The sequence below is a fragment of the Gymnoscopelus braueri genome, assembly GCF_963280865.1.
Source record: "Gymnoscopelus braueri genome assembly, chromosome: 5".
Taxonomy (NCBI): Eukaryota; Metazoa; Chordata; class Actinopteri; order Myctophiformes; family Myctophidae; genus Gymnoscopelus; species Gymnoscopelus braueri.
The window spans coordinates 45,366,170-45,380,910 of NC_137606.1; the positions used below are offsets into that span (position 1 = coordinate 45,366,170).

The 14,741-nt window shown below is 42.9% G+C and overlaps 1 protein-coding gene across 1 annotated transcript in view; it reads right to left on the minus strand.

The window, feature by feature from the left end:
- The window catches only part of ryr1b (ryanodine receptor 1b (skeletal)), a 135,826-nt gene that overhangs the window by 56,668 nt on the left and 64,417 nt on the right, over nucleotides 1-14,741 (minus strand). Inside the window, exons 49-70 of the mRNA XM_080429605.1 lie at nucleotides 14,326-14,546; nucleotides 13,556-13,646; nucleotides 13,300-13,440; nucleotides 12,623-12,783; nucleotides 11,850-11,928; nucleotides 11,186-11,275; nucleotides 10,301-10,450; nucleotides 9,856-9,933; nucleotides 9,271-9,346; nucleotides 8,669-8,792; nucleotides 7,883-7,998; nucleotides 6,663-6,730; nucleotides 6,202-6,323; nucleotides 5,744-5,793; nucleotides 3,635-3,695; nucleotides 3,024-3,150; nucleotides 2,771-2,879; nucleotides 2,542-2,623; nucleotides 2,178-2,308; nucleotides 1,471-1,791; nucleotides 698-938; nucleotides 363-450 (exon numbers count right to left, since the gene is read on the minus strand). Coding sequence (XP_080285731.1) covers nucleotides 363-450; nucleotides 698-938; nucleotides 1,471-1,791; nucleotides 2,178-2,308; nucleotides 2,542-2,623; nucleotides 2,771-2,879; nucleotides 3,024-3,150; nucleotides 3,635-3,695; nucleotides 5,744-5,793; nucleotides 6,202-6,323; nucleotides 6,663-6,730; nucleotides 7,883-7,998; nucleotides 8,669-8,792; nucleotides 9,271-9,346; nucleotides 9,856-9,933; nucleotides 10,301-10,450; nucleotides 11,186-11,275; nucleotides 11,850-11,928; nucleotides 12,623-12,783; nucleotides 13,300-13,440; nucleotides 13,556-13,646; nucleotides 14,326-14,546 — 2,727 coding nt within the window. The remainder of the gene's footprint in view (nucleotides 1-362; nucleotides 451-697; nucleotides 939-1,470; nucleotides 1,792-2,177; nucleotides 2,309-2,541; nucleotides 2,624-2,770; nucleotides 2,880-3,023; nucleotides 3,151-3,634; nucleotides 3,696-5,743; nucleotides 5,794-6,201; nucleotides 6,324-6,662; nucleotides 6,731-7,882; nucleotides 7,999-8,668; nucleotides 8,793-9,270; nucleotides 9,347-9,855; nucleotides 9,934-10,300; nucleotides 10,451-11,185; nucleotides 11,276-11,849; nucleotides 11,929-12,622; nucleotides 12,784-13,299; nucleotides 13,441-13,555; nucleotides 13,647-14,325; nucleotides 14,547-14,741) is intronic.

Sequence of the window (14,741 nt, forward strand, 5' to 3'; positions counted from 1 at the left end):
AAAAGTAGTAGATTTTTCACTTTTCCCAAATGTATTTGTTTACTGACATTCTTGCCATGGGATCTGTAGTCACAGTCCCATAGCCTGTATGGACAGTACTGCTGTGATTCTATGGAGTCTGTAGTTGCGGTCCCATAGCACGGATGGACGGTGGGTGGAAATGTGGGTATGAACTAGTGACTCTTTATTTTAAAACTCACATGAGGTAGTCAATTGCAATAAAAAATATATATTAGGCCTACATAATAAATAAATTAATATTTGTAAGATGTGTGATTTTGTTTATTTTATTATAAGGTTTAATAATCAAATCCAATCAATCAATGATGGAACCAGGGCAGACAGGAACAGGTGATACTCACATGAGATTTGGACCAGAAAATGAAGACCTCTCCCACCATCCTGAAGAGCTCCTCAGCGTCTGGGTCGGGACAGGTCAGCCACCTTGCCCTGAGTGACATTTACCACAGCAAAGGATTAACCACTTAAGCCTCACCTTGTCATATGACGTGTCAAGCTGCGAAAATAACAGATCTACAAGTCGTACATGTTTACAAGCTCACAACACATTGCAACACTTTGTGCATTGACGTGCAACATACAAGGGAAAGGGAGTATTTACTGGTCCCCGGAGTAGGAAAATGTTATTTTCTGTATTCAACCAGTAGATGGCGGGGGCGAATAGTGTATAATTTACCTGTTGTTGTCTACGTAGCGGATAAGCAGAGGATACAGAGCGTACAGGTCTCTGCAGAGCACCGCAAACTCGTCCCTGATGGTGCCGTCTTCGCTGTCCACCTCCGCCTTGCCCTCCATCCTCAGGTGGTCCTCCTCAGCCACCACCTTCCCTGAGCGCTTCTTCAGCTTCTCCATGGTGGGGATGAAGTGCGACTTGAGCATCTCTGGCAAGGCCCTGCTCACAATGGGCTGGGAAAACACTGGACACAGGACACACACACACACACACACACACACACACACACACACACACACACACACACACACACACACACACACACACACACACACACACACACACACACACACACACACACACACACACACACACACACACACACACACACACACACACACACACACACAGGAGATAATGGTTAACACTAAGCACTAGAAAACACGCTCTGTATTACTCTGTACCATGCCAGCATCTCTTATCTATGATCTTGAGATACGACTGGTAATGTCATTTTGACCTTGGCCTCGATTATCGTGACCTTTGACTTTTTCGACCCGAAACGTAACAATCTTCTCGGGGCAGCCCACTGATCATTCCCCCCAAGTAGACGTGCATGAAAGTTAATCATTATATTCTCAACTTCTCAGTGCAAGGGCACGGAGTCACACCAGCACGTCCAGTGTGCCTGTAGCCGAGCATCTCAGTGTGATCGTCCCCTAAGACCCAAACAACCCCACCGTCGGCTGTCCTTTAAAGCTCTCGTTTCATTTTACCTGCCAGCCTCTTCATCCAGGAGGCCTCGTCGATACCCAGGTTGTTGACCACGATCTTCATGATGCTGCCCAGCAGCTGGTTGAGCTGCTCTGAGGTGACCGAGGTGCACAGCTGCCCCCCCTGCTCGGGGAAGTTCTCCTCTCCCCTCTCCCACCAGCGAGGGAGGTAGTTACACAGCATGGGCAGGGTGATCTCGATCACGTGGGGCATCTCGGTGTAGCGGGCCCCGGACTCGGCCAGGTCATGAATCTCCTTGATGAGGATCTCCAGCTCGGGGATGTCGGGGCACAGCTCCTCCACTTGGGCGGGAAGACCGAGAACTGAGAGAGAAGACAAGAGACCGCAGGTTCAATTACTTTGCAAATATCTTGGCTGTCGGGCAGTAACCTTGTATCTTGAACTTTAGCCCTGCGCCACCTGGAGTTTTACATTCTTTCTTTTTTTTTTTTACATTTGGTATTGTACGGTTAAGAAAAAGAAACAGCTCATCGGTTAATAAAACGTAGGTGAGGTGCTGGAGCTGAAGAACATCAAATTGAAAGATAATAAGCAGAAGGCGCACACACAAAAATTACATTTTACTGCGAGCTTTCGGTCAAAGACCTTCTTCAGGAAACGTAAGGTTAATTTAAAGCTAATGGAAACAAATGGAATCAACTAGCCAGCATACAGTAGGTGAATTGGAGGGCGGAGGGCTGGGACTTACTGGTTCTCTCTCTGGGGGTCTTGGTGGTGTAGACGGAGAAGGCGTTGTACTCGTTGAGGGTGGGCTCCAGGTAGGCAACCGGCATGGCTGCCGCTAAGTGGGCCAAACACTCCCCCAGCGCTGGCCTCTGCCTGGACATCACAACAATTCCACAATCACAAAGTTGAGTCTGAAGCCTATATTATACCCCGGCCCAAAGTATGACAGTGTATGCTTGCCAACAAATGTTGATCTAAAGCTAACACACACAAAATGTGTGTGTGTGTGTGTGTGTGTGTGTGTGTGTGTGTGTGTGTGTGTGTGTGTGTGTGTGTGTGTGTGTGTGTGTGTGTGTGTGTGTGTGTGTGTGTGTGTGCCTACTCACTTCTCTACATGTGGAGTCTTGACAGTTCCCAGTGAGTAGATGCTACACATGATACGATAGCAGGAGATCTGCAAGTCATCCACTGAACAGGAAGAGAACAACAATATTAATACCAGCACACTTAACTCACTTTTACAATTGGGATTGGGGGTCCAAGAGATCACAAATGTATCAAACCGGGGGTCCTTGAAATTAAGTTATTTAACAGATGGTATGAAGGTCTACTCACAAATGACGTCGTCCCCAAACTGATGCTGGGCGATGTGGTCGAACAGAGAGGTGAGCACTGGAAGCAACGCAATGGTGGTGTAGTTGATGTTCTGCGACACGCCTTTCACCTACACACACACACGAACGCCCGCACGCACGCACAAGGATGACGAACAAAAAGAGATGCTTGTTAGACCAATTAATGATAACAGAAAGAAAGAAAGAAAGAAAGAAAGAAAGAAAGAAAGAAAGAAAGAAAGAAAGGTATTGACCTGGTTGCGGCTGGACACCTTTCCCAGTTTGAGGTTCTCTACCATCTTCTCGATGTCATCGGCAGCGCTCTCAAAGAACTGACGCAGTCCTGCCTTGACGATCTCTGGACCGGACTTCATCACCGTCCTGTGATGGACAGAACAAATGAACAGCTCACAAATAATGTAATTGTCATTTCATTTTTCTGTTACTGCAACAGACATCCTATTAAAAATACACTTGCTTGCTTACTTTTGTGTCTATTTGTGTAATTGTCTTTATGTAAAGTACGTTACATTTCTTTGTGGATGAAAGGTGTGATGCAAATAAAGTTCGACTTGATTTAACTGCAGTGTCACTCAGATTCTCAATGAGATTAACTAATAAAGTTAATATTTGCTGTCAGCCTATTGAATGCCCTGTGGGTGGAGCATATAGTCTTATTGAATGCTGTGTGACATGAGCTTAGTCAGACTAAATCATAGTTTAATTTTAAATAAATTCTCTTAATGTACCTGCAATTGTAATTACTTCACTTTGTTGCAACTGACACAATTCATGATACTGATACAATGCTAACAGTTCTTCTTAGCATTGTTATCATTATGATCAAGTTGTGGTGTATCGTTACCTGGCATCCAGTGATCGTGACAGGATGTGCAGACAGTTAACCACTGCACTTGCATCCGTTCCTGTAAATGCAACAGAATATTAGATGTTATCAGAGGTATCCATAGAATACAGGGCTAACAATGCTGTGAGATTAATAAAAAAAAAAGGTTTATTACAATAATTCAAAAAGCAAACACATACATTAGAGCAGAGTATGCTATAAAAAAAAATACATACGTTTAACCATGTAACGCTAACCAATCATATGTCTCTGGGTCTCCCAGTATGCTGTCACATAATAATGTACAGTAACTCCATGTCTTATGTATTTGTTAATTTACAGAGATCAGATTAATGAACAACACAGAAATTCTAATCTCAAATGGAATAGTCACCAATTAAATCAATATAATACAAACCAAAGATTAATCACACAAGTTTAGTGAAAGCGATAGGAGGAGGTATCGTTAGTTGTTTTTAAAACAATTGACTAAATTAGTACATTTGAATCGACTATCAATATTAATCAATCAAATACATATATAATAATTCCTGTTCTGAACAAATACAAATATAATATGACCCAATATAAGATTAGTTTGTACATAAAATTATTACATAATATAAAACATAGATTAAAACATTCTTAAAGACCTGCACTAGCACTTGAGTCAAAGTTGAAGTGCGAGCAATAGAGATTATTTGGGCAATGTGAATCCTTTCTATTTATGAGAGACACTTTGAAAATGACAATATATTCAATATCTGGAAACTGTATACTTTTGTTTTTATTTTCAATTAAATTGTATATGTCCTTAATTAAACTATATTCTATTGGAGATGTTGTCCAGCACATACAGTAATGAATCTATAAGCTATTACACAGCAAAACCCTCAGCATTAATTTAACTCTGATAGTGTAAAGAATTGTACACTCTCAGAGTTAAATCAACACTGAGGACTTTACAATGTACAATGGGGAGAATGAGGATTTCAGAGCAGCCAGCCTGAGAACACAGCTACAAAACAATACAACTAGAGCCAATATACAGCAACCCCTAAAAGGCTTTAATCAAAACATTACATTATATTACATTTGTTTTATCTTCTTTTTGAAGTATCTTCTCTGTAGCAATTCTGTTTTCTTTTTATCTTTTCTCCCAATTTAGTCGTTATGACAATTCCTAAATCCCCTTGTACTATATAGTCCCTTATCGTTCCTGACCCCTACTGGTTGGTTCATTGGGGAGGGTGTAGGCGAGCATGTGTCTCCTCCAATACACCTGACAGTGAGGAGTTTCACCAGGAGGACATAACGTGTGCAGAGGAACATGCTATTCCTCCCAGTTCAGCTCCCCACTGAACAGGCGCTCAGACCAACCCGTAGGAGTCCCTGGTGCAGCGACAGAGGCCAAGCTCCTCCCCAGCTTCCCTCCCACAACCACAGCCAATTGTGTTTGTTGGAACGCCTGGCCAAGATGGAGGCACCATGGAGGATACAAACCCCTAGTTTCCACAGTGGTGGGCACTGGGCAGGAACTTTACTCCTGTGCCACCTGTGTGCCCTACCCATCCAGTCTTATAATGTGAATATGTCTGAACACGTAACACTTGTCTTAGAAGAACCACTTAGCCAGGTGCAGAAAAGCGTTCACAAAAGACAACATGACGAGCACGAGGAATCAACATTTTTGAAACCTGACTTGAAAAACGAGATTATTGCCATGATCGATGCTATGCACGTAAACACTTCAAACGAACACTCATGCTGCCCCTGTGCCATCATAAGTGACATATGACTTTATTGAGGCCTCACAAAAAGCTGCTCAAAAACACAACCAACCAAACAGAGAACAGAAAGGCTGTGGAAAAAAGTTAATAAAATAAAGAGACAAAACAAGAAACAACAACGGCAAGCAAAAGCACAGCTGTGGAGAATGAGAAGAAGAGATAAAAGAGTTAAGCCCAATTTATGATCCGTCGCACGACGGTGTGGCTTGACGAAAATGTCGGCAAGCGACACCGTCGTCAAGGCCGGGTGTATAAATGAGGCGTTAGATGAGTGGAGGGGATACAGGAGAGTGAGAGAAAACAGAGAGATCATCATTCCACCATGCAGGTTCCTTACCAAACAGAGAGACTCGGTGTCTCACCAGAGCAGCCAACTTACAGAAGATACTGAGGTAGAGAAGGAGAAAAGGAAATAAAAGAACAAGAGAATGGACAGGCATGACGGTTCCTACACACAGTCAAGTTCAGAGTGTTCATTTAAGTGTGAAAGTGTACAAGTGGACCCTTTCACACTTAAATGAACACTCCAGATTTTGCTGCGTACGGAAGACAGGGCAGGGAGGGCATTTGAAATCACGTTAAAGCAAAAAAATGGAGGGTAATGTGGGAGTTAAGGGTACTGCACTGAAAATAGGCAAAGATAGAAAATAAATGAAATGTACATAAGGGAGGGGACAGTATCAAAAACAAAAGTGTTCGTAAAAAAGAGAAACAGAGTTTAACTTTTCAGAGATCCCCTGAGTTCTTTTGGTCGTAACGTTTGCTATTCGTAAGCTTGTATAATCGCCACCTTACCTTGCGATCATCTCTTTTTCCTTATTGGACGAGTGGCCTCCGGGGCCCAGCACTTTAGCAGGGGTGGACAGGAAGTACAGGCAGTGATTCTTAAAGTACTGATTCACCAGCGGCAAGAGAATCTGTCAAATAAATGATAAGCATTCGTTATCCGAGACCAAGTCGATCTCTGCGACACAGAATCATCTCATGAGCAGGGATGTGCTGATGTATATTTTATTGTCCGTAACAGATAGCAGATTATTTACAGTGAAAATGCACAAATGAGAGCTTTATTTAAATAGAACAAATATGAAAATGTAGTTAAATCTTTGTGTAGCCAAGGCTGCACTCATAACAATTACTGTCTGATACTGAAATTCGACTATTATATGCTGATATGTGGGAGATAACTAAGTGCAACCTAAAATACAGTACCGTATTTGAGAACATGATTGCACCATCAACATTTGTCACCTCACCTTGGCAAAGAATTTGATCTCCTGTTCGTGTGGAGATTTCTCCACTCTACCGCTGCTAACCACAGCCTCTGTAGAGGAATAGGAAGCAGAAGAATTAGGACCTGTCCAAGACATTCTGAACCTAACCAAAATCCTGACCAAGAATCAACGTATGCTACGATCTCTTATACATTTAAAATACCCTTTGTCCAGTCTTTGTCCCCCTGTCCCCTACACTTTCTCCCTGTTCACTACACTGTCTCCCTGTCTCCTGTCCCCTACACCAGCGGTTCCCAAAAGTTAGATTTGGTGTCTGCCTGGGACCCAACCATACATAGATACAACATGAACATGGATCTGGGTCCCCTGCAACCTTTTCTAAAACCAGTGGTCACTAGCCTTGGTGTCAAATTGGACAGTGATTTTAAGTTTGACAAACAGATAAACTCTGTTGTTAAATCCAGCTTTTATCAGCTGAGGCTCTTAGCCAAAGTCAAGTCTGCTGTAACCCTCTCTGATTTTGAACGTCTTATCCATGCTTTTATCTCAACCCGACTCGACTACTGTAATGCACTTTATGTTGGCATTAGCCAAGCCTGCTTGTTACGACTACAGTTAGTCCAAAACGCGGCCGCTCGCCTCTTAACAGGGGCACGGAAATATGATCACATCTCCCCCATTCTTGCCTCCCTACACTGGCTCCCTGTTCGTTACAGGATTCAGTTTAAGACTTTAATGTTTGTCTTTAAGTCTTTAAATGGGCTGGCACCATTATACATTTCGGAACTTCTACCTCCCAATAATGGTACAAGGGTCTTGAGGTCTACTGACCAGTCACTCCTTAAGGTCCCAGCAACTAAGTTGAAAACACGGGGAGATAGATCATTTTCCTCCATAGCGCCCACACTGTGGAACAAGCTGCCACCCCATGTTAGAGTGTCTCAAACCCTGCCTGTGTTTAAATCACGTTTGAAAACTCACTTGTTCTCCTTGGCGTTTGAAAATTCAAATTGAGAAGCTGCTGTTTCCCCCAGGCATTGTGTCAATCGTTGTCTTGTTCATTGTGTGTGTTCTCTTGTTTATTTTAGTATTTTACTGAGTGTACAGCACTTTGGTTCAACACTGTTGTTTTTAAATGTGCTCTATAAATAAAGTGGATTGGATTGGATTGGATGAATGAACCACTTAGGTCCCATTTCAGAAATAGTGAGAATGGCCTGTCTAAAGCCAAGCGACCGTACCAAGATGGGCGATGAATTCCTGAGCGATGTCCATCCATTTAAGTAGCTTCTGCAGGAAGCCATAGGCAAAACGCTTCTCAATGGATGAGATGTCCTGCTCCATGTCCTTAAGACCCCTAAAAAGAAAGAAAGAAAGAAAGAAAGAAAGAAAGAAAGAAAGAAAGAAAGAAAGGAAAGATTAAAGGAGGTATCCACAGCTGTTGTGGCAGTGGTTTAGTGCATGTTGGGGGTGTCATACAGTAGTCTCAGTCAAGGCAGAGACAGGCACTGTCTTCTCTGCATTAAATCTAAGGAGTGCGTTCTGTGTTGCAGGGAGTACATTTACGCTGTATTTATTGCCGTCTCCATCAATAATAACCACAAATGTGCTCTACAGCTGACCTTCCACTTCCTAGTGGCATTTGCTCAGCTCCCTATACTGTACTTTCTCTTGTAGTTTGTTTGTGTTCCACCTCGCTAAAAGAAACCTCCATGGTGTTGAGGTACACATTGCACTTGAGATTGGCGCGTTTTAATCGGTTGTTATTAAGGTTAAGCGTGGCTCAGTCAATTTGCAATTTTAATTAGAACATAGTTACAATTCAAATTTAAAAACTTGAAGATTCTAAAGAGTTTAATTATGGAAATAAAGCAGATTAGCGTCGCCACGGATCCATATGGGAAAATCCATTTCAGGTTCACTTACCCGAGACCCACAGCAATTATTATAGTTAGGGGTTCAGGTAGGGTGTTTCCGGTTCCGGATGGATCCATGCTACCCTCTAGGGTGGGGGTGTCATACAATACCTGGTGACAGCAAAGCCGTTGAGCTGCAGGAACTTGAGCAGGTCCTGGGCCTTCTCTCTGTCTCTAGCCTTCTCTTTGGCGGTCAGCGTGTCGTATGGCACCAGGAGAGGGTGGGTCCCACCGCCTGAAAACACCACACATTGATCAAAGGAAATACCAATTAAAACTACAATACTTCAGTTTTATGTCCGTTGTCTACCTCTCCCGAAAGAGACAAGTAATTGCAACAATGTCCGAACTACAATAAAGATGGTGGTGCATCTGGTGAGCCATCTGCTTCCAATAACTTTACAGACAGTCGCTAGGGTCTACATTTATCAATGGAAGAGTAGGGAGACCACCTCCAAACACTGCAGATGTACTAGTTATATTGTATTAACATACTCTACCAATGTAGATTGATTAAAATAACATTTTATTCATTCAAATATGAATTCTAAATTAGGACTGATGAGAGGAACCAAAACAAATAAGTCTATCAACGTTCAAGAGAGATTAATTTTACTACAGAAGATTTGCAGAATGAAATCTGTGAAACTTTAGATAAAAAAAAAAAAAAAAAACCTAGAGCTTGAGAATTGTGCCATCGTATCCCCTCTCACCTTTAGACTGTAGCTCAAGCTTCTTCTTTCGGCCCCAAGTGTTGTGGTAGTTCTCAGCTAGCTGTTCAGCCATTGACTGGAGAGAGAGAGAGAGAGGGCAAGAAAATGATACATCAATATCAATCTGCCACATTCCTTCAACATATACCAAAAATACACAGAAATAGAGCAGCATTCCAAACATTTGACAATACAAAACAGGAAGGCTAAAACAGTGGGAGTGAGCTTTACTCCTATTGAATAAGCATCCTGGAGATACGTACATGGAGGTTTATCAGGGTTGTGTCACAGGACACAGGATCTATCATTTGTGGCTGTGTCTGTAGCCTGTTTTGTCCAAAAGTTCCAGGAACTTACAGTAAAAAGTGCAGGAACTACAGAGTTCCTGGAACTGCTATAGTTCCTATAATGCATTAGTGTTTCGACCTCACTTCAAGGACAGTGAAGATTAGGCAAAGGAAGATTTGACAATCGAAGCGTGACAGCGAGGCTCAAGACACTATTTCTGCACACTACACCTCTTCTATGTGTATATGACAGCCAACACAACAAACTCATGTGATTGTCAGTGGTGTTGACTCCTACCTGCATATCTCTGGAGAGGGCCGTTCCAGTGTAGTCCACTGGTTGAGGGTTGTAGCCATGGCTGGGGTCGTAGGTCGCCTACAGTCACACACAAAACATTAACAGAACATTACTTCAAATATTCTGTGATAATCAACTATTTTCTACCCCATCTCCTCCCCTGTTCTCCCTTCCTTTTATTTTTGATTTGATTTGATTTATTAGACATCATGGTTAAAAGAAAAACACATGGTACATTCTTCTCAGGGAAATGTCAAGGATGAAAACACAACAAAGTCAGGGACTTATTTCCATTATGGTCCTTGGTCTGAGACAAACAAAGCATTACAACATAAAAACAGGCAATGCAACAATAAATAAAAGACTATGACGCAAAACACTCTCATCTTCCCCTCTCCTCCCCTATCTTCCCCTCTCCTCTCCTCTCCTCTCCTCTCCTCCACACCTGAGCAGTTTGAGAGATCTTGCGTGTGGTGGCCGCAGCGGCTTTCTTCTCTGCTTCTCCCTCCCCATCTCTGGCTTTATCCAGTGTCCACTCCCACGCCAGCATGGCTTTGATGGATTCCTTGATCGGCCATCGGTATATTTCCTTGTCCTGAGAGGCAGAGAGAGAGAGAGAGAGAGAGAGAGAGAGAGAGAGAGAGAGAGAGAGAGCTTCTTAACAAGCTTTAACAGCTTTGGAAAGACATAAAAACTACATAATACTCTGTGGAGAATTTTAAACCTGACAAACATCCACATACTGTATCAAACACTCCTGCTTATAACCGTTCAACCCCTTTACTTATGTGTGCACAAAATAGAGGTCAAGGAAGCAGTAAATATTTGTTTAGGATAGAGTTATAAGCAAATGAGAATCAAGCATCAGAATGAAAAAATAACTAAATTAAACCTGCAATCTGTAAGTTTCATGTTCTACCCTGCATCCGAACCCAGGTCTACTGTGTGGGAGACCAAACTTCTCGCACGGATACAAGAGGGAATACCCGCTTGTCCAGGGGATTATTGTATATTGTTGAGATTAAGGCAGTACTACCTGTCAACCAGCAGGTGTCCTACCCAACACCAGGGTGTGCATGTATCAATGAAAGAGTAGGGAGACCACATCCAACTACTGCAGATGTGCTAGTTATATTGTATTAACATACTCTACCAAATTTTGTTCATTAAACTATGTTCTGGATTGCACTCAAAACACTAAATTTGAGGGAAATGGACCAAATGATCTGCGTTCGTAGAGGGTAGAATGACGCCACAAATATGGATCACATAACATATTAAAATACATAATGTGAAATCGCTATGAAGAGTAACAGGTGCAGTTCCTTACCTTCTCAGAGAAGGTCTTGTACGGCCGCAGCATGGGGTGAGTCTTGGCGTTCTCATCCAGCACCTCTCCATACGACCAATTGTTCTGAATCTGAAAGTGGATATGGTGGTAGAACCATCACTAAACAGTGCTAGAGGACAAAACACTTACTACTTCTACCACTACTAATAATAATGAATAAACTTAAACCCTACGTCTGTACATCATCCATCATCGTACAACTAATGTGAGTTTCTCTCTCCTGATTGGATAAAATTGGTATCCCGACTTGAAAATGTATTTTCTATTTACTAAAGAGCTGGAGAGACGGGGAGACCCCTGTCACTGAACAAACACTCTACACACTAGCAATGACTACTATCGAAATATAGCGCTTATAACTGTTTAACACTGCACTTTAACTTTTTAACAAAAGCATTTCACGTACTGTACAAAATCTTACAATACTAATAAATACAGATGAATTAAAAATACATCTTCATCGGTTCCGATTGATTGACTCATCGGCACGATTGATCGGTTCTGGTCGGTTCCGATACGATCTGAAAGATCATATTGGGACATTCCTACTACTACTAATTACAAACTCTGTGTACCACCGTTTATAGACAGAATGCATCTCAAAGGGTTTTCTAAACAGCATGTGAGAGGCGCTGTGACTGACCTTTTCAAAGGCCCACTTGTCATGAGTGTGCTCTGCAAACTTGTTGATGAAGGGGTCCAGTCTCTCTGGGATGATGGTGCTGTGAAACAAACATATTTTTTTTTATCCTGCGATTTTTGTAACCCATTTTTTTCCCCCGATGCCAATTTCCTAAGTGATCCTGGGCGCTACACCAGCCTTACACCAGTGCTAAACCAGTCCCCCACAGCCTAGGGAGGCCAGGGCCGAGCTCATGCTTCCTTCAATGCATGAGAGCCAACTGACCTTCTTGTCACCTGACAGGGGAGTTTCCCTGGTAGGACGTAGCGCGTGGAAGGAACACGTTATTCCAACCAGTTCCCTTCCCCTCCATCAGGCGCCCCGGCAAAAAACATATTTTAACATGTTCAACTCCCCAAATACATTCAATCTGGGTTCCACTCCTACACAGTCAAATCACGAGTGCAGGTTGAGTTCTGAGATCCATAAGGGTCCATTTTAGTCTCATAGCTACCTACTTTCAGCCTGGTGTCCCTATGTTGGGTGTGTCAATGTCAATATAGGTGAATGAAAGAGATTTTCCAAAATTCTACAAGCTCACGCATTATGAGCGTGCATCTAAAAAATAATTGTTTTAAAATATTTTCACAGACATGTTCACATGTATTTTGTGAACCACAAAAAAACACGTTTAAAAGAATATGGTAATCTATTAGCTCGGCTATTTTCGCAGTCCATTTTACTATGTATAAACTATAACAATGAGCGAGATCTATTTCCTGCTGGTTGCTCACTTGGCAGTCTCCACTGGCTTGGGGTCAAAGTTGCCCTCCGCATCCACAGAGACCTTCTTCTCTGTGGCAGAGAAGCTGGCGTCCACGTAGTCCGGAGGGATGGCGCCCCCTATGGCACAGAGGCAGGGCATGGCGATCTTGAAGAGCTCCATGTCAAATTTCTGTCAGTGGAAAGCGGGCAGAGATGTCAGGTCTGAAATGCAGCGATGTCTGGATGTTTTTCTTCCAATACAACACTACGGCAGTTCATTTAACTGATTAGTTAGCCCTCTCCCTGTGCTACAAAGTAAATAGGACAGTGCTTCTCAAAATGAATAATGCATTTGGCCGCGGATCCCCATCTGAAAATATTTTGTACCAGGGAGCCCCATACAACATTTATGTCGTTAAAATATTGGAAAATATTTTCAAATAGCAGTGTAGATAGAGTTTTTTTATACTATATTAACAATCCGCCTCAAGGACCCCTGGGGGTCCCCGGACCTCACTTTGAGAACCACTGAATTTGGATACCAGGTAAACATCAAACCTAGCAGCAGTGGAAGACTTTGGGGTGAGTGTGCATTCACAGACTAAGGGTGGGAGGTCATTCCACAGCTCGGGTGCCAGGAGGGAGGTATTCAAAAAAGCTGTGTCATAAAAAGTGTCTAGTCAGGGGTTTAGACGACGACTCTCACCTTGTGCGCCAGGGACTCAAAGATGCCATAGAAGAGTTTACGGGACAGATGCAGCTCTTCCTCTGAGGTCACACCGAAGTTCCCCCAGCCGTTGGGTAAGCAGTAGTACTTCCAGCAACGCTCATAGTGATTCGTCAACAGCTAAATCAATAAAAGAAAGGCAGGAGGTTAACACATCTTTAAGTGGGAGAAATGGCAGATGAATACAAAACAGAGCAATTATCTCCAATCAAATTAACAATGTTAATAGTCCGACCTTAAGAGGCATCTTGGCGAACTCGTTGAGGATAGGCACATCAAACACCAGCCTTCTGAGCAGATGCTGCAGCATCGAGGGCCGCAGGTACCTGAAGATGTGCACGGTCAAATTCAAGTTTACAAGAAAATACTGTAATTATAATAGCAAACTATACTGTGTTGAGAAAATATTAAAGTTGAGATTAAATGAATGCCTTTTTAACCCTTTTAGATCTCATCTAATGCCTATCCAGAATTTTGAGAGATAGATACTCTCATGTCATGCCGTTTCATCTGGGCTTTAAGAATCACAATATATTTTTCCTATTCTACACAAGGTATTTGTCAAAGTCTGTCTGAAAATAGCCGATCTACAGTATAAGCTCACAACATGTCGCAGATGCGACACATTGTGAGTTTGTAGATCGTCTATTTTGGGGCGTACGGCACAACACGGAATATAAACCAGGCTTAAACTGGGCAACAACACAAGACAGTCAAATCTGGAGAGCTGATAAGCTCTGAACATAACTGTAATCCTGGGTTTCCAGAAGGTGGCAGACCCTTTTACTATTCTGGTTCATTTTCCCGTAGCTTCGTTTGATTGGTTCGGCAGCATTTGAACCAGAAACACATGAAGGTTTCATATTTGTTTAAAGTTTGGGAGCCCTTGATTTACAGTGTACCTGCTACCAGATCACTCTATGATTTAGCTCGATTGTACAGCATTTTGGACCAATTTGTGATGGTGTTCAAACACAGAGAGGACAAACAGAGTCATGAACTGACTTGCAGAGGGACATGAGACACTCCTCGATGACGTCCCTCTGGGCTTTGGTGAGGGCTCGGCCGCGGGACAGTCGGTAGATGGTGTGCAGCATGGAGTCGATCATGATGGCGCGGTGCTCTGTGCCAGCAAACAACGGGGCGCACTTGGTGCACAGAGGGAGCACGGCGGAACACAGGTAACGGTTCAGGGCCAACGCCATCTCAGTAGTGCTGAACGCCAGCTGTGGCGAGGGGCAAGAGAGGGGAACAGAAGAGAGGGGAACAAAGCTCCAGTGACTCCAGAGACACAGTGTGCCGTTTCAGATCAACATTTCAGGGTGGTGGGGATCAGAATGTATCACTAAGACGATACCAAGTATGCATTGTGTATTGATACTTCCATATGAACGAAGCACAGTCTACAACCTCCCAGATAC